Raw genomic sequence first — 18316 nt, 5'->3', positions numbered from 1 at the left:
GTTATGACCATTTAATATTTGCCCTGTCCCTTATATCTGTAGCCTCAGTCTGTGCATACTTAACCTTTTCTTTTATCTGGTAGTGTGGCCCTGAGATGAATCACTAATCATAGAATCATTTAGGTTGGAAAAGTCATTCAACATCATCGAGTCCAACCATAAAGCATGCCCACTAAACCATGTTCTGGAGTACCCTGCCTACATGCTTTTTTAATACCTCCAAGGATGGTGAGTCAACCACTCCCCTGGGCAGCCTATTCCAATGTCTGACAACCCTTTCAGTAAGGAATTTTTTCCTAATATCCAACCTAAACCTCCCTTGCCGCAACTTGAGGCCATTTCCTCTTGTCCTATCACCAGCCACCTGACAGAAGAGACCAGCACCCACCTCACTACAACCCCCTTTCAGGAAGCTGTAGAGAGCGATAAGGTCTCCCCTCAGCCTCCTTTTCTCCAGACCAAACAACCCCAGCTCCCTCAGCCGCTCCTCATAAGACTTGTGCTCCAGGCCCCTCACCAACTTGGTTGCCCTTCTCTGGACACGCTCCAGCACCTCAGTGTCTGTCTTGTTGTGAGGGGCCCAAAACTGAACACAGCACTCGAGGTGCGGCCTCACCAGTGCCCAGTACAGGGGGACAATCACCTCTCTGCTCCTGCTGGCCACGCTATTTCTGATGCAGGCCAGGATGCCGTTGGCCGCCTTGGCCACCTGGGCACACTGCTGGCTCATGTTCAGCCGGCCGTCAACCAGCACCCCCAGGTCTTTTTCTGCCGGGCAGCTTTCCAGCCACTCTTCCCCAAGCCTGTAGCGCTGCGTGGGGTTGTCGTGACCGAAGTGCAGGACCCGGCACTTGGCCCTGTTGAACCTCGTACAATTGGCCTCGGCCCATTGATCCAGCCTGTCCAGATCCCTCTGTAGACCCTTCCTACCCTCAGCAGATCAACCCTCCCTCCCAACTTGGTGTCATCTGCAAACTTGCTGAGTGTGCACTCGATTCCCCTCGTCCAGATCATTGATAAAGATAGTAAACAGAACTGGTCCCAATACTGAGCCCTGGGGAATACCACTTGTGACCTTCCACCAGCTGGATTTAACTCCGTTCACCACAACCCTCTGGGCTTGTCCATCCAGCCAGTTTTTCACCCAGCGAAGAGTACATTTGTCTAAGCCATGAGCCGCTGGCTTCTCAAGGAGTATGCCATGAGAGACAGTGTCAAAACATGAGACAGTGTCATGCTCGGGACTGGCGCTTATGGTGTACTAGTGATATGCAGAAGCACTGCATTTTATCTGCATTTGGAAACTTCTGAGTTTGAGGCAAAGAAAATACTGTTACTCTTGATGTTTAGATCACTTAACAATGCACCTCAGCTTTCATCCCTTGAGAAACTGTGTCAGTAATTGAAAGAGCCATCATCTCATTTCACTTATCTAAAGCAATCTCAGTCTTCATTCTTATAATTATTGGAAGAGCCCAGCAGCAAAAATCTGATTAGTGATTTCCTAACGCTACTGGAAAACAACATTTCTAGAATAATATTCTCTACTGAGTCAATGATACAAGTCAAGATTAGTGTGAAAACAGATTAGAAAATGTCGAAAGACACAGAACAGCAACATGATGGAAGTGAAGCCCTCATAGCTGGGTAATATCTTTGCACTTGTAATGGAGGAATCATGGAATCTTTTGTTACTGGAGTTAAGATAAAGTTTCCACATTCTCAGCCCTTGAAGAAGTTTAACTATAATGAAATTACAAAGAATTTAAAATGTAGCAGTATTTTTGGAAAGGAAATTCAGTATAATTTTAGGCTTGGAGGTTTTTTCCCTTATAGAAATCATCTTTGTAATCCATCGTATGGACTGCACATAAAGACCAAAAAAAAAAAAAAAATTTAGTTGTGAAAACATTAACACTTGAGTGTACAATACCTGTATACAGATCAATCATATTGGATAAACTGCTTCTAATTTCACTGACTTCTTTGGTTCACTGCATTTTAATTAGGCTTTTGGCTGCTGCCTCAGTAAAACCTTCCTGCTTCAAAGGATCAATAAGCTATTCAGAGTTAATCTGAGATATTTTAGAGATGTTGAGTAGCATGTATGGGCAGCAAATTTCTTCAGTCAATTATTTTTTAAAGAATTACTTGTTTTAGCTTTCACTTTGAACAATATGAAATATTCAGCGATTGGTTATGAAATAGTGTTGCTGGTAGTGTTACTCAAAAGTAGTAGTGGTTTTTTGATTCATTCGTAGGTCATTCTAGAGGAAGGAAGTTGCTAAAGTTCTGTGGGGAGCCTCATTTTAGTTTTAGAGAATTGTCCCAAGCAGAAATTGCCACAAAAAGCTTCTTGTGTGATCTCTTACAATATCTCGATAGATCTTACTGAGTTAAAGCTCTTCACCTATGAAGCAGCATGTATTGGCTAGGTCTTCAGTCATCTGTTTATTTCAAGTTTTTTCATAAATGATCTAATAAATTTGAAAGCATAGAGGATTGGTTGCAAACTGCTTAGTTTCCTTTCTGTTTAAATACTGTCATGCTAACGGCTGTGTGCCTTATTAATACTCCTGGATTACATTATGGGACATATAAAATAACGTAATAGTGTGTTCTGTGAATGTGTTTAATAAAAACCAGATTAGAATTCAGACTGTATTGTGAGTCAGTGACATACCAGCTCTGTACTTAATATCTTATCTAAATCCCTGTCCATTGCTTTTAATACAGTTTGCATATTGTAGTGACATTGAACATAACAGATCTGAACCACTTGGAAGAGTAACAAATACAGAATGTATGATTTTTTTCATAATAAGAAAATATATTATTCTGTTGTATATGTGCTCCATCAGCCCTTGTTTTTCTCTGTATGTTGCAGGAAATAATACCATTTTGGATTAGTCCTTTTTCTACAAAAATATTTAGAGTGTGTACTGTAATTTTATAATTGTTGGTCACTTCCATAAACAAACTACAGATGTGAAACAAGCAGATTTCTGATGAGTATGGAGCATATTTCCTAGGAAAACAAAGACAAAACAAATAAAGCTCACCCTAGAGCCTACAATGAGATAAAAATTGTGTACTGTTAATACATTCTGGTAGCTGTGTCAATGTGTAGGTAATTTTACTGTCCTGTTCTTGTGGGGCACCAAGGGATTTTGTTTCTCTGCTCCTGTTTCCATGGCGATTAGAATTAGATTAGTTTTAGGTTCACAGTGGGTAAATGAGAGAGACTGAACTATGATGCGGTGTTTGAGAGTCTGGAACATACTGAGTCTTTTTAGAAAATAGCTCAAAACTGTGCTGAAGTTGTTGGTTTTTTGGTTGCTGTTGATTTGCTTGTATTTATTTTGCAGTGTACAGATCTTTTGCTTGTGGTTAGGCAGTCTGGTGGTACTTGTGCTCTTTGTGTTCATAGTGATGTAGTCTTTAAACAAGAGAATGGTCCCTGGATTCTAGTGATAGCTGCATGCTGACGAGTCAGTTTGCATATCTGCGAATAGATAGCTATATTAACTGTTTTAAAAATTCTTTAGCCTATAACTGATTTTTGCAATATTTTGAATGGGGTGGAATGGTATGATTTTTATCAGCACCCACCAGCTGGGATGACTTTTTTGAAAGACCATTCAAAAATCATGCCACTGTTCTGTATTTGTCCATGCAGTTTGTGTGTGTGTATGCATCTGGAAATATATATATATAATTTTTTTTTTCTTCTGATACTTGTTAATACATTCCCACCACCCTCACCCCAATAAATTTTCATCCTCACTATTTTTCCATGAATTGGAATTAGAATGGAGAGTAACATTACTGGTAGATTATTCTACTCCCCTTTTAGCTAATTCCCATGCTGTCATAGTTCTTTTTCCTATAGCTTGTATTTCTCTTACCATAATTTTGCACTAATGAATTGCAGGTGCTGCAGGGAGTATTATTATAAGAAGATTTTGTACTCTGGTACTAATGTGTCACACTTTTGTCATCTCTGAGTATGTGATATTTGTGACATTATTCCCGCAGTATTTAATACTTGCATTTTGTTAAATAATTATCTACCTGTTACAAGGGCTACTGTAGATTTCACAGAAATGTCATCCTTGAAGATATTTAAGCTGTTGATTTAGTCTCTGTGTGAGGTACACCTAGACCCAAAGACAGTTTGGGATATCAATACTTTTTAGTTGTTTAGGTACAATTGAACTTTGTCCTTCCAGGAACATCCGAGTTGGCAAAATTAAACCTTGCAGCAGCCTGTGCTTCTGTAGAGAAGAGAGGGGAACCTTGGAAGCGTCACTGGTTTCAGGCACTTCTGAAGAGAAACAGTTGCTGTAGCGCTTTGCTGACAGAGAGCACTAGATACTAGTGCTCTAATTACTGGTATGTACCTCCTTAGGTACAGTAAATTAGGCAGCCTGCTTACTGCTCTGCCCTCTCCATTCAGCTGCCTTGCGCATCTGCCTATTTGTGCTGTGCCTGGTTCTGCCTGGCCCACCTTGATGGATGTTTATCTCGTGTTGTTAACAAATTCTGGTGATGGGAATTCTGTAACCTACCCCTTCTACCAATGTTGAAATGTCTTGAGCATTAGAAGGTTTTTCTTAGTGTCCAACCTGAATCTCTGTTAGTGCAAATGTACATCAATTATTTCTCGTTCAGCCCATAGTGTACTTGAAGAACAATTGATCAATCTCTTCTTTGTAACAATCTTGATTATTTTTGAAGCTGCTGTTATGTTCCATCTCAGTCTTCTTTCCTATAAAACCAGCTTGCTTCAACCTCTCCTCGTAGGCATATTCTTTAAAAAGATGCATTCAAATCAAAAGTGCCTGGAGAATGACAACAAAATGAGAGTTTGAAGTGTAGATTGTTATTTTGCATAAGACATCCCTGTCAAAACTTTATTTTAACCTTAAGACCTCCTAAGCAAGGCTTTTTATTTTCCAGCGCAAATAAACAGAAAAATTCTAGCATGCATTAGAAAAATGTTAGAAAATAATGATACAGAAACTTACACCAACGTACAATGTTTTTTGTTTATTCCACTTTGAGTACAGCAGATTAAATACAATATCAAAATGTAAGCATACCCTTGGAATCACTGAAGAATTATGGTACTGACAGTTGATCTCCTTAATGCGTTGGGAGAAAAGGAGAAAATGAAATCTGAGTTCTAGAAAGCTGCAAGTCCTGAAATTGTGAAGAGGAGTGATTTCTGGTTTCTTAACTGCATGTCAGCTCCTGTTATTAAGAATAATTAAAGGTGACTGACAGCTGTATACATTTTTCCTCATTTGTAAAAGTACTCCTTTCTTTGACACCTGTTTTGTTACCTTTTGTCTTACTGTTCTGCATGCCAGCTTGACAAATCTGCTGTTACAAAATAGCAAAAGAGCCTTTCTTAAGAAAGCATGACAAGTAATATTTTTGCACTCTACTCTTTTAATCTAGATTGAGATGAAAATTGAAGATTTTTTTTAGTTGAGCCTATTTAATGTTCTTAATACCAGGCTGTTTACAGCAGCACATTGAGGGACAAGAGGCAATGGGTGTAAATTGAAATGAGAGTTTCAGACTGGGTCTAGGGGGGAAGAAAAATTCCTCATTGGGACAGTGACAGTGTTGGTAGGTCCTGGAGTACATGTGGAAATAGTCTGTTAGGTTTCTAGGTTATCTGGCTACATTCACAACATACATTTTTGAAAGCATAAACATACACATCTGTAAACACAGGAATTTAGCTCTTACAGCCATATAAATTTTGCTGATACTTCTATGATCATAAGTCTATTGGTAATCATAGTCATACAATGTATAATTGAAATTTCTCCTCTATTTTTCATTCAGTGTCACCAAAGTTCTTGTACATAATCATGTTAATTTTTCATATCACACTTCTCAAGATAGTTTTCTGGCCTTTCATTTTAAAAGATTCATTAAATCTGCTTACAAAATCATGTCTGGATATTTATATTGTTAGAAACATAATTAGATTGCCCCAAACTTTTTATTTATGCCTAATGCAATACCACACACAATTTTGGCTTAATGTTTTAAAAAAACATTCTGATTGTTTATGAGTAAAGCTTTTTTTTATGAGACTTTGAACTGAAATCACACCAAAAATACTATGTTGCTGGATTGTATGGGAAATGTGGAGTTCAAGGCAAACTATGGTCAAATGCTATGCAGTGTGGAACAAGCCAGTTGAGATCAACTGGTCCAGGGACAAAGGTCCTTCTTGTGGTTTTAAAGAGATAACAAAATTAGCTTGTACTTCAAGGGCCCAGTTTATTTTGTGAGGCTGAAAGATTTAATTAAGGTGCTCGTGTCTATTGGATTTAGTTGGGATGCAGTTGAACAGAGAGTTGTATTACTTCTCTTGCATGCACTTTGCTGTTGTAAGTTGACTTTTTATGGCTGTCTGCCATCCTTCTCTTTTCAGACAAGAGGTGTCTGATACAAGGGAGATCATGGCTATCTTTTAGGCACTAACTGTCACCTCCATGGGCTGTAGATACTTTCAAATACCACCAAGTGGTATAGAATGTGTAGATACAAAAATAATGAAGTAATTCTGAAATAACATATTGGAAGTCCAAAATGTCTTCAGAAATCAGAATACAAAGGGCATTAAAAAAACCCAACCACCCCAGCCCCCACTCCCAAAAAAAGAAACAAAAAAACCCCAAACCCAACCAAACAACAAACAGTCTGCACCCTAATTTAAAATAAGATTAGATGTCAAAATCACAATGCTTTCCAAAAGCAGGAATTTCACCAGCATCCTGGTTTCAGCTGGGACAGAGTTAATTGTCTTCCTAGGAGCTGGTACAGTGCTATGTTTTTGAGGTAGGTATGAGAAGAATGTTGATAACACACTGATGTTTTCAGGTGTTGCTAAGTAATGTTTAGTCTAAGGTCAAGGATTTTTCAGCTTCTGATGCCCAGCCAGCGAGAAGGCACAAGAGGGGCACAAGAAGTTGGCAGAGGACACAGCCAGGGCAGCTGACCCAAACTGGCCAAGGGGGTATTCTGTACCGTGTGACGTCACATCTAGTATATAAACTGGGGGGAGTGGGGGCGGGGGATCACTGCTCGGGGACTAGCTGGGTGTTGATGAGCAGGTGGTGAGCAATTGCACTGTGCATCATTTGTGTTTTCCAATCCTTTTATTGTTACTGTTGTCATTTTATTAGTGTTATCATTATTAGTTTCTTCTTTTCTCTTCTATTAAACCGTTCTTATCTCAACCCATGAGTTTTACTTCTTTTCCTGATTTTGTCCCCCATCCCACTGGGTGGGGGGAAAGTGAGTGAGCGGCTGCGTGGTGCTTAGTTGCTGGCTGGGGTGAAGCCATGACAACCAGGAAGGTAGTTTTTTAGTCTTGGCTCTGAGCCACACAGGTGGTATCTAGAACCCTTGCACATCTTTGGTCATCCTTACACCTTCTGTTATACGACTGTTTGGTTAACAACTAAGTAAAAATGATAAGACCTGAGTAATGAGAATTATGCATTTTCTCTCATTTTCTTTCGATTTTAGTACATAGCAAGTCGTGCTGTATAACTTAACCTACAGGTAGAGGTAAATCACTTGAAATTGACATTATCTGAAAGTGACTGCATTCCGTGAAGCTCTTATAACTCATAGTGTTCAGTAACACTACTTGATCACTGCAGTACGGTGTAGCTGTTGCATACCATGGTTCCAAAGACTACTGCCATCTCTTCAGTTTCTTTGTCAATTCTGTTCTCAAGTCTTGAAATCTGGTCATTCATAGTCAGGTAGCAGCATGAGTGTTGTCTGCTCCATTAGTTTTGACTGCATGGTTGGTGTTTAAATAGAGGTAAGCTTAATGTGATGGATACATGTGTACACAAAGTTATTCACCCTCTGAGATTCCAAAGAACGACTTGCTGGGCACCTGTATGTGTCAGGTTTTCACTTCAGACTTCACTGTCAAAGGAGAGATGTTTTCTCAAAAAGCCATACCAGTAGTTAAGAGCTTCGGCAATATACTGTCCTCTACTGTTTCTTCTATGTAAGTGAACCTTCAATTTCCTCAGTGCAGAGGAGGAACGGCTTTACCTGGCACTGAAGGGCAGGTATATATACCTTTTATGGTGGTTGGGTTATCTGGGCACCTGAGCTCAGCCACTACCATGTTTCATAGTCCAAAGAAGGAGGAGGGGTTTTAAGAGTCCTTGACTCCTTTCTTTCTGCTTGTCTGAACAGATAGAGTTTCAGTAGTCGTCTTAGCTGTTTTATTTTCTCTGTCCCTTAATGGGACCCTTGTGACTTTGGAAACTCATTTAAGCCCTACTTATGTAGTTGTGTCGTTATTTACTTTAGTATATTGCTACCTTGCCTTTTCTAAGGCACTTGGAATAACTTGCATTTGCTAGTGGTAGGAGGGCATCTATTACACCGCAGAATAAAAGGATTCATGTTGCTTTATCAATTTTACCTGACCTGTTAATATATTACAGGTGATTTAAAGAGATGAGAGTTTCCATTTCATTTTTAATTTCCGTTATTACTAGAGCTCATTTATACAGTTGGGATTGGCTTCCCTGCCCACCCCCTGCAGGAATACTCCATGCATTTAGTAGGGCAATTAAAGCTTTCTAAATTATATTTTGTAATATTTCTACTTTTTTCTAAAAATAGTTTATATCAATATATTTGAATTGACATGTCATATGCATATTGTCATATGTTTTGATTGGAAGGAAATGCAGATACATAGGATGTGCTATGATATGGATTCTGTTTATTCAGATAACACAGGAACTAACGATAGCCACTATTTGCATTATTTAGTATCTTAGAAGAAGGCTAAGAAGGAGTTTCCGCAATTAATGGGAACAACTTGTATGCTTATTTTAATGGTAACTGAATCCACTGACTGGAGAATTTCTCGTGTTTGCAGCTGAAAAAGTGAGGAACCCTTAAATTTGCACAAAAGGAGTGGATGACTTGACATATGGAGTATCAGCCTGAACAAGAAAGTAGGAATAAAAATAGACAACAAAACTTGGTGTTTCCTGTAACTGTCAAGCTCTATATTAGACTAGAAAAGCATTGCAAGATCCCAAGTTGTACTGAGAAAAAAAGAGACAATTTGTTTTATTAAACAAATTAATACTTTAACATCAGTAATTTTACATTTCTGTAAATGTCTTTACCTTGATAGTGTTTCAGTACATTCAATGTGGTTTTAACTAAATTAATATTTATATAAATATACATTTTATGTCGTTCAGAAAAGAAGTTTAAAGGAAGCATACCAGAGAGTGTATTATGTACAATAACCATTTTGGAGATGAAGACTTGGAAAGCAGATGGTTTAAGATATATTGAGAGACTGCATCATCTGATCTCTCCCATATTCAAAATTAGAGCCCTCTAAATTTCTAGAGACTTACCTGAGTGTGGAGGGTTGAAAATGCTGGAAAAGACAGCATCAAGGGCTTTTTAAAAAAATCCTTTGTTTGTAGCCCCTGTACTGGAAAGTAATTTTACCTTCTGTTTTTGTCCTGGCTCAGTATGTGCCTGTTAAGGTAAATGCATCTTTTTCATGCATGAGCACAGCTTGCATTAATGATAATGGAGTTTTCATATGCATGTTGAAAGGTGTCCATACCTAATGTTATTGCATTTCTAATGCTGCAGAAGTCAACACTGATGTATTCTGTTTATTTTTTGCTCTGTGAATCAACACTGTTGTTTTAGTCAGCAGGTACATACATCTGTAGGAATTCTGCTTAAGGAAGTTGGCAAATCTATGGTTTTGAACACGTTTTGAGTAGCTTTGATTTATTTTGATTATTTATTATTATTACGTATTCATTTGATTATTATTATTTATTACGTGATGGGGGAGTTCACTGCAATTCAGCAGATAGAAGTTAGGTCCAAGATATTAGATAAATGTGCTATGCAGGCTCTGAAATCAAACCATGTTGCCAAAGTTAAGTAGGCAAGTCGTTAAAATCATCAAACTCCAATTTACTTTTTATTTAAGAAAGAAAAAACCTGTGCACAGCATACATATGATGTAGCGATTTTTGAAAAACATTAGAAGACCTGTAGATTGCAATGTTGAGCTATAGGTATTTAGGAAATGACGGTGTTTTAATTACTGGTGTAAAAATAATTCATTTATCTTGTGCCTATGTGTCTTGGCCCTTAACCTCGTGAAACCAAGCATGTGTTTTACATACTGCTTCCACTGAAGTAAGCATTGGATAGTCTCAGCGATTATTGTAAGGTCTTTTGGGCCTGTAAGTTACATGCTACTTTTCAAATAATTCTTACTTTTTTATATAAACCAAGTGTTGTTCTATTTACTTTAATCAATATTGGCATTGTATTTAGAAGAAGTAAAAACTGAAGAGAAAACAAAATGTTAAGGGTGGTTTGTTTGGGGTTTTTTATTTTTAAATTCCTGGTCTTCTGCAAGACCAAGAGAAATCTTTAGATTTATATTTTGATAGAGTCATTTGGTGTGTTCTGACAAATGTTGGTATGTGATGTTCTCTGTGTGCTTTTTTCCTAATTATATAGTTGTGTGTACTGTGGTCTAAAGTGTTGAAGGTGATTGGCACTGGAAATAACTAAATCTCAAAGCAAAATAAGCATTTGGGTAACTACAGTGATATTGGGGACTAATGAGGTTTGGAAAATTACATTACAGCATTGTTGAGATGAACTCTTACAGTGACAATATTTTAAAGATTCAGGCGGAACACAGAGTTTTAGTGCCTATCATCAGTGCATATTGAGAATTTATCAACTGGCCTGACTGTCCTTGAGCTTTTGCATGGTGAGCCAGTAGGGCAAGTGCCACGAAGCTCTCCTTTTCCAAACAAAAACACATGTACCTCTTTCATCTTGCAAGGCCTCTGTAAAGGTCAAATGCAGTTGTAGTTCAGCAGAACAAAAAGGATCAGCTCCCTTCTTCCATCTTCAGGGGTGCACAACGCCACAGATATGTCAGACAGGAGGGGGAGAGGTTTAACAGCAAGGTAGCACAGTAAATGAAAGTAAGGATTTGCTACTCATAGGTAGCGCACTAGAATATCTTGACTCTGAACATGTAACTTGGTGACTGAGAAATACTGGCTTGTGTGTAAGTATTTTATGTATCAATACATACTCAGTTTTGGAAGGCCATTTCTTATTTTTCCTAAAGTATTTTTCTTTAATAACTTCACAATTTCAGCCATCCCATTTATTTAATTGAGAGCATGTTGCTATCTAGCCTGCAGTCAGACTAGCTAACCCTGTCACTTTAGCTTCTTGAGTGCAGTTCCGCATTACAGGACTATCAGCCCAGAGACAGTTATCATACAGCAATAATAAGCTAACACAGCTGTGTGAGCAAATTTAATTAACTGCAAAAATGGAATTCTCAGCTTTTCCCTGGCTTGGCCAACATCCAGAAGTATATAGCTGGTATGTAGCTTTTATGCTGTAGGAAATGCTGTAGAATACAAACTGCACATTTGCACGTAGAGATTATCTGCATAGCCTTTGGTATCCATAACCTGATTTTGGTTCACTTTTTACTGTGTGTTTATGCCTTCTCATCTGTCGCATTTGTACTTGGCTTAAAAACTAACATTGAGGTTTTATTATGAAACCTCACGTGAGTTGTTTTTTTTTAATGGCATAGCTACTAAAGAAAATATCAAAAGGTGCATTTTCCAACATGCTGTTCTCCTGAATAATGTTTTCAACAACTGCAGCAGCTGTGGATATTATCACGTTGTGACATATGTTTGAAACATGCTCACAGTATGAATGTCCACAGACTAGACATAGTGAAAGCTTAAACTGGGCACTCCACAACCCAACTTCTCTGTGTAACCAGCAGCTCTTTCTCCCACATTCACACCGAGCATCAGTAGACAGGCTGCTTCCAGTCCGGTTCCCAGTACAGTGTGCATTGCTTCTGTAGTGGCTAGATATAGATGCATTTTTAATTATTATGCTCTACTATTATTACACCTAAAAGATTGCTAGTAAAGCATGACATAGTGGGAACGATGACTTTCTGGCAATTGAATTTCAACCAATCTTGAATATAATTTTATGGAAAAGGGTATTCATTAGCTTCTGGGCTTCCTCCATTTTAAATATCAAAGGTCTGCAGAGAGCAATAATGATATTGGAGCTTATTCTAAGCAATCACAAGAGGATTTCATAATGATTGTATCAGGCTAGCTACGTATACGAGTTACTGTTAGACAAATTCTTTACACAAGCTGAGGTGAAAAAACGACACTGCAGACTCATGAAATAAATACATCATGCATTCTTTTCTCTGCATTTTATTTGTATTCTGGTTTACTATTTTTTAAACTAAATGTTCTAATGAAAAGGTTCCTCCCCACCTTCTTTTTTCTGCCTCAGGGTCAATATCCCTCACCCCATTGCTCCAATTTCTCTCTCTATTTTCCTCTATTTTTAACTGTATGTAAAGCTTATGGTGTCTCAACTGTAACTTCCATGTTATTTTAAAGTACCTAAGATCAGCTTATATGTATCAAGGTCTGAATTCTGCTTGCTTTTGGCTTGTAGTGGAGGGGGTAATATATCTGTATGTTAAATATAGCTTTTGAATGAACATTCATGGGCTTTTCCAAACATAAGATCAAGTAGTGTCGTTGTTCGGGTGGCTGGGTGGAACAAAACAAAAAAACCCTTTTGCTAATTTAGCCAGATACTGTGGCTGATTTTGTGATTGTCCTGTTGTTACTCCCCTTTTTGTGAGCTAATTTTCAATGATGCTAAGAGACCACAGGAAAATTTACCTTAAACATTTATTCTCCTTCAGTGCTGATAACATTTTGGACTTGAACAGAAGACGTTTGAAGACCTACTGTGATCTGTTCAGAACTAACTGGATCTGGCAGCTGGATTGAAATTTGTTTTTAAAACAGCTTAGTAGTACTTCTGTTGATTTTTTTTTATTGAGAATAAAATGAAAACATTTTCTTTTTAGCAGTTTGTTTCCAGCACTCTGGAAATATACATCATGACTGTGTATTAAACTTCATTTTAATACTTCTTCTTATTATTATTATTATTTTTTTTTTTTTTTTTTTTTTTTTTTTTTTTTTTTTTTTTTTTTTAATGACACTGGTATAAACCCCATGTCTCTTTGGTGACTCTGCTCTCTTTATTACAGGTGCTATTGTCAGGATTGATTGGTGTTGTTTCATGGAAGAGGCCCCTTTCACTTGTGGTGAGTGCCAGAATTGCTTTAATTACGTTACACAGACTTTAGATACTAAAGTGACTAAAGGATTCTGTGGAAGTAACTACTGGTGGTTTTGTTTTTATGTAGAAGCCTAATAGCCTCTGGGGATGATTTTCCCATGCTGCTCTGTATCCTAATATTTATAAACACTTAGTACAAAAATTTTGGGACTTTGAGGTTGCATTACGTAAACCATCTAGGTGACAATAGTCTTTTTCTTCTCTCTGTACTTAAGCCTTGGAGAGCCATAATATTCATTATGTGTAAAAGAATGCAGGTATCTACTGCCCCTTCCTTGCCTTTGTTACAGTTCTGTCTCTCTTTTTAAAAGTGATAGCATATGGTTTAGAAACTTAAATGTAAGAACTAATGAATTATAAATATTTTGATAAATGTGTATGCTTAAAGGAAGGCAACAATCATACTGTAGTTGACGGTGTGAAATTACAAATGGCTGAAAGTACTGAGCATTGCTGCCTAGTAGATATGCTCAGTACTGCATTATGGCTTGGATTAATAGATATTCATTAAGTATGTTATAATTTTGAAGAATTTGTTTATTAATATATTTTTTAAATTAACAATTAAGTGACAAAAGTGCTTAGTCTGTCACTATTGTTCTAGACAAACAGACTATTGGTCTGCATTTATCTTTGCATTTAACTTAACTTGCCTAAAATTGCACCGCAGAGAAATCTTTTTAATCAATTGTCTGGATGGCAAAAAAGCGTATTCCAAATTAGTAGCTGTTCTTTGTCTGCAAAACCATTTTCAGCTACATTATGTATTCTGTTGTGAGAATCGTTGTTACTTAATAAGGAAAATTAATTTATGCTTTGTATATGCATGCTAATAGAGTTTCAATTAACCTATTAGCACAAAGCAATATTAGATTCAAATCAGTCTTACTAAAAAGGTGGGATGAGCGTGTCAATAAGGATGTATTAGCAGGTAAATGTTGCCTTTGAAAAACTGTGCATATGTAACATTCTAACATATGTAACATAGTTAATACTAAAGGTAGTTCCAAGAAAAAAGAATATAATGGAAAGTATGAAATGGAAAGACCCATATTAATAAGAATGAGCCTAATTAGAACTTAAGGTATATCTTTCAGTATTGGTTACCCCAGTATTTCTCCGGTTATCTCTTGCTGGGCAAGTGAGCAGAAAGAGGAGGAGCAAACTAATTTTTTCCTGGTGTTACCAAAGGGGAGCATGGCCCAGTGCCGTTTCCTCCATTAGTCCATCAGTAATGTAGTTTGTATTGGAGATTTTACAGGTTTGCAGTGCTGTTTAGAGTAAGAATGTGTGTATCTCGGTAAAGATTGGACTAAATTTCTGCTCGGTGTTATGACCAATAGCTGGTATGCCTGGTTTTATTCCAATATATTTTATTCTACCTTACGGGCTTTGTAAATAATAATTTGCTACCTGGTACCTGGGAATGCTGCCTCTTTGAATACAACTAAATAGAATTGTAATAATGTTACCTATTAGAAACACTTCAAAAGAAAAAGTTCACCTGACAGTGAAAGAAAGTGTATGTTTGGTACCCAAATCTCATTTCATTTTCATTTGTGTTACACTTTACTGCTCACATATTACAAACCATTAAAACTAAAATAATTCCTCTGAATTGAGTGCATGTACAACTGCAAAATCTAACTGAACTTAAGACTTTTCAAAATAGTTGCTTGTAAGCAACTGTAATTGCTGCTTATGTCATTGGAATAAACGATATTCATGCATCAGAAATGTTATTAATGAGACTTGGCTTCTTTGATTCCTGAACACTTGCATACTGTAAACTCAGCTAGGCTTTCAGATGTCAGTTCATTCAGTGAAATGTAAACAGGCAGTTGTGGTCATTATCATTCAAGGAAATAAATATAAAAGGGAAGAAATAGTAAATGGTAGCATAATACTCTCAGAAGAGCTCACCTTCCTAAAATCTGCTCTAGGAAGTTATTTCCAAGAGTAAGCTTAGTGCTCATGAGTTAGATCCTCATTGTTTTTCTTCTATATTTCTGTATTGGCACTTGGTGGTGGTATAATAAAGCAGTTGGAGGAATAGGGGTCAGGGATGGTGGGTTTTGCCTCTGTGCGATTAAGCTGTGCAATAGCTAGTGCTAATAGTTTTGCAGTGGCTACATAATGTCTTTATTTCCTTGTTGAATTGTAAATACTTTTTAGCAGTTGGAACCTCTGTGTGTAGGATGACTGTTCTGATTAAACAATTAATACTGCATAACTTTACAAAGCACAAACCACCATCGGCATGCTAATGAGTCATATTTCTTGTAATCTGCTTATACAATACATATGCAAAATACATATGGTCAATAATTACTTTTTAACCTAATTTATAGTATTAAACAACTATATAATTGATTACAATATACATGTCTTTTGTTGCACTGTGTTACAAATTCTGGCATTGCAAAGAGCGATAACAGAAAGAAAGATAGCTTTATCATTTGAAGCCATGAATAAAGTTTTATAAAATTAAACCATACACCATCTGTGATGTTCTAAAAACTGGTGAAACTCTGATAATATTTTAAGGTGCTAATTTGCTGCTTGTTGGTTTTCTGACTAAAACAGGGTTGATAATACACCAGTGATTTGGCTATTGCTGAGCAGTACTTGCACAGCATCAAGGCTTTTTCTTTTTCCCACTCTGCATCACTTGTTTTGGTTTTTTCCTTCATCTTTCCTTCGGTTATTAAACTATCTTTATCTTGACCTACAAGTTTTTTTCACTTTTACTTTTCTGATTCTCTTCCTGTCCTGTTGCAGGGGGAGTGAGTGTTAGTTGCTGGCCAGGGTCAACCCCTCACACTGCTGATGGTTTGCTCATCGCTGTATCCATACAATTTTTTTCACAGATGCAGTGTCTTTTCTTTGCAGATTTATTATTTTCTGCAGGCAAAAAGAGGAAGTCGAAGAAGCAATAAACACAAATAGTAGTTTATCAACCGTTAACTTCTGTATCTTACCAGAAATGTCTTATGTAGTATTGGTATAGAAATGAGTGGGTGGTTGCATGGTTTAACACCTTGGAACCAAAGTTAAAAACTGAGAATAGTTGTGTATTTCCAAGACATTATCATGAGTGGTGTTTTGTATTATACATTCAGTAGAAGATTCACAAAGTGTATGCACTAAGGAAATTTTACTCTGATGTTAATGTGCAGAAATTTAATTACACATAGAAGCTCTCATGCTAAAGTGTCTTTGCATGGCTTAATTATCTGAAGGATTCACCAGATTTTGTTAGCTTATCTGAATTTTATTGGTTACCACCTAGCCATCAGTTGCTTGTGTTGCCAAAATGCTTTATATATACAAGGAATCAGTGTCTGTTATCAAACCAGTATTTACATTTACCAGAGGAGACACCCGGGCAAAGGATATATTTAAATTGTTTATACATTAATTTTGAACAGTGTTTTCCATGTATTTCAGATGTTTCCTCATTAAGCTTTCTGTATTTTTAATTAAGAAATCTCAGAGAATTTCTAGTGGTTTGGGGAAATCTTTCAAGAGTCCCGTATTTGGAAACCAAGTGCTGGCTGTGTCAGTACCACTGCTTAAGGTTAAAATGCTGTGTTAAAATAGGAATTTGTTTCCTCATGGTTTATGGAAGTGTCTGAAAATTGGGGGAGAGCTTGTGTAGCTCCTGAGGTTGAATTACCTTGTATAAAACTTTAAACTCTGCAGTGAGATTATTTTTCTGTCAGTCTATGGTAATTGCAAATCTGTTTGTGCTAAGGAGATTAATTCAGCCTCTGAATTGAGTAGAAAGCTTCTCTGTTGCCATCTGGCATTTGGGTCCCAGAAAAATATTTTTACATTTCTAACTGAAAGCTTTTACAATAAACTGATAGATTTAGTATTTTTTTTTTCAAGGAACAGAAGCGTATTTTCCTAATGTCTGTGAATGTCAGTGAACACAACACAATACTTATTAATAAGTGATCTTGATTACTTAGAATAGCTATTTAAAAGCATTTCCTATAAATCTGCATTCCAGATGCAGTTCCATGCATCAGCGAACATGCAAATCTGTGCATATACCTTTAGTAATTAGCCTGGGTGTAAAGGCTCAAAAATCTGGTCTGTACATTTGTTTTTCAGGGCATTTTCTTATTTCTTTCTTTGGGCTTAAATAGAAGGGGACGCTCTGTTTTCAACACATTATCCCTTCAAATAAACCATTACTTCATGCTTTTTTTTCCTTCTTTTTTTTTTTTTTTTTTTTTTTGATAAGCAGATAGGATTTTCACAATTTAAGAAAAATAAAAGAAGAGTAATTCTAAATAGCAGCAGTTCAACCTGCACATCAGGCACAAGGATGAACTGCTGTGCAAGGTCTCAGACTGCACCTGTGGTAAGAATCAGTCAAATACTGAACTGACTTTGTTAGAAAACATTCGTCTTGGGCAAGCTTGGTAGTTTGTTGCAAAATGAGAGATTTTCTTTCTAGAAGTCCTGTGAAAAGTACTGAAATCTGAAAGATTTGAATTAAAAAAAAAAAAAAGGTGGTGTGGTTATTCCCCCCCCCCCCCCAAGATTTGGTTTTGACAGCTGGAATGAATAGATAATCTAGTGGAGAGGCAATGTTAGCATAAATGGGTCAAGACTGTAAGAGAAAAACAAGTGAAAAAATGCACACACTGGGGGAATGGCAGAGTCTAAAGGCATCCGTCACCTTGTATGTCATTGTTGGCTTTGATACTTGTGTGATGCTGAGATGAGATGCAGAATATCACTCTGCTTTAACATATCCCTTGATCATTCTGCAGTAGCGTTTCAGCGTGCGTATACTTTGAATTTGTTGATCAAGATGTTCATTAGGAACCCTGCTATTAGACAAACAGTCTTCTTTGAGGCTGAAGCATTAGTTTAAAGGTTAACAAAACACTGGGTAAAAACAACTACATCTTACATACCAGAGTTTTGCAAAGTTTCTGATAAATTGGGATGTGGTTGAATGCTGAGTATTGCCTTGCTTTCAAGAAGA

At 37.0% G+C, this 18316-nt stretch overlaps 1 protein-coding gene across 7 annotated transcripts in view; it reads left to right on the top strand.

The window, feature by feature from the left end:
* FAM189A1 (family with sequence similarity 189 member A1) overlaps window positions 1–18316 on the top strand; it is a 180077-nt gene that overhangs the window by 58845 nt on the left and 102916 nt on the right. For all 7 annotated transcript variants that reach the window (XR_003923596.2, XR_003923595.2, XR_003923594.2 and 4 more), the window contains exon 2: window positions 13217–13273. Coding sequence is in view for 3 of the 7 variants with exons in the window: in XM_030015729.2 (XP_029871589.1) it covers window positions 13217–13273 (57 nt within the window). In the remaining 4 variants the exon portion in view is untranslated. The remainder of the gene's footprint in view (window positions 1–13216; window positions 13274–18316) is intronic.

Source organism: Aquila chrysaetos, chromosome 5 (genome assembly GCF_900496995.4).
Source record: "Aquila chrysaetos chrysaetos chromosome 5, bAquChr1.4, whole genome shotgun sequence".
Lineage (NCBI taxonomy): Eukaryota > Metazoa > Chordata > Aves > Accipitriformes > Accipitridae > Aquila > Aquila chrysaetos.
Note: the sequence above shows the minus strand (reverse complement) of the source record. Positions and strands in the feature narration are given on the sequence as shown.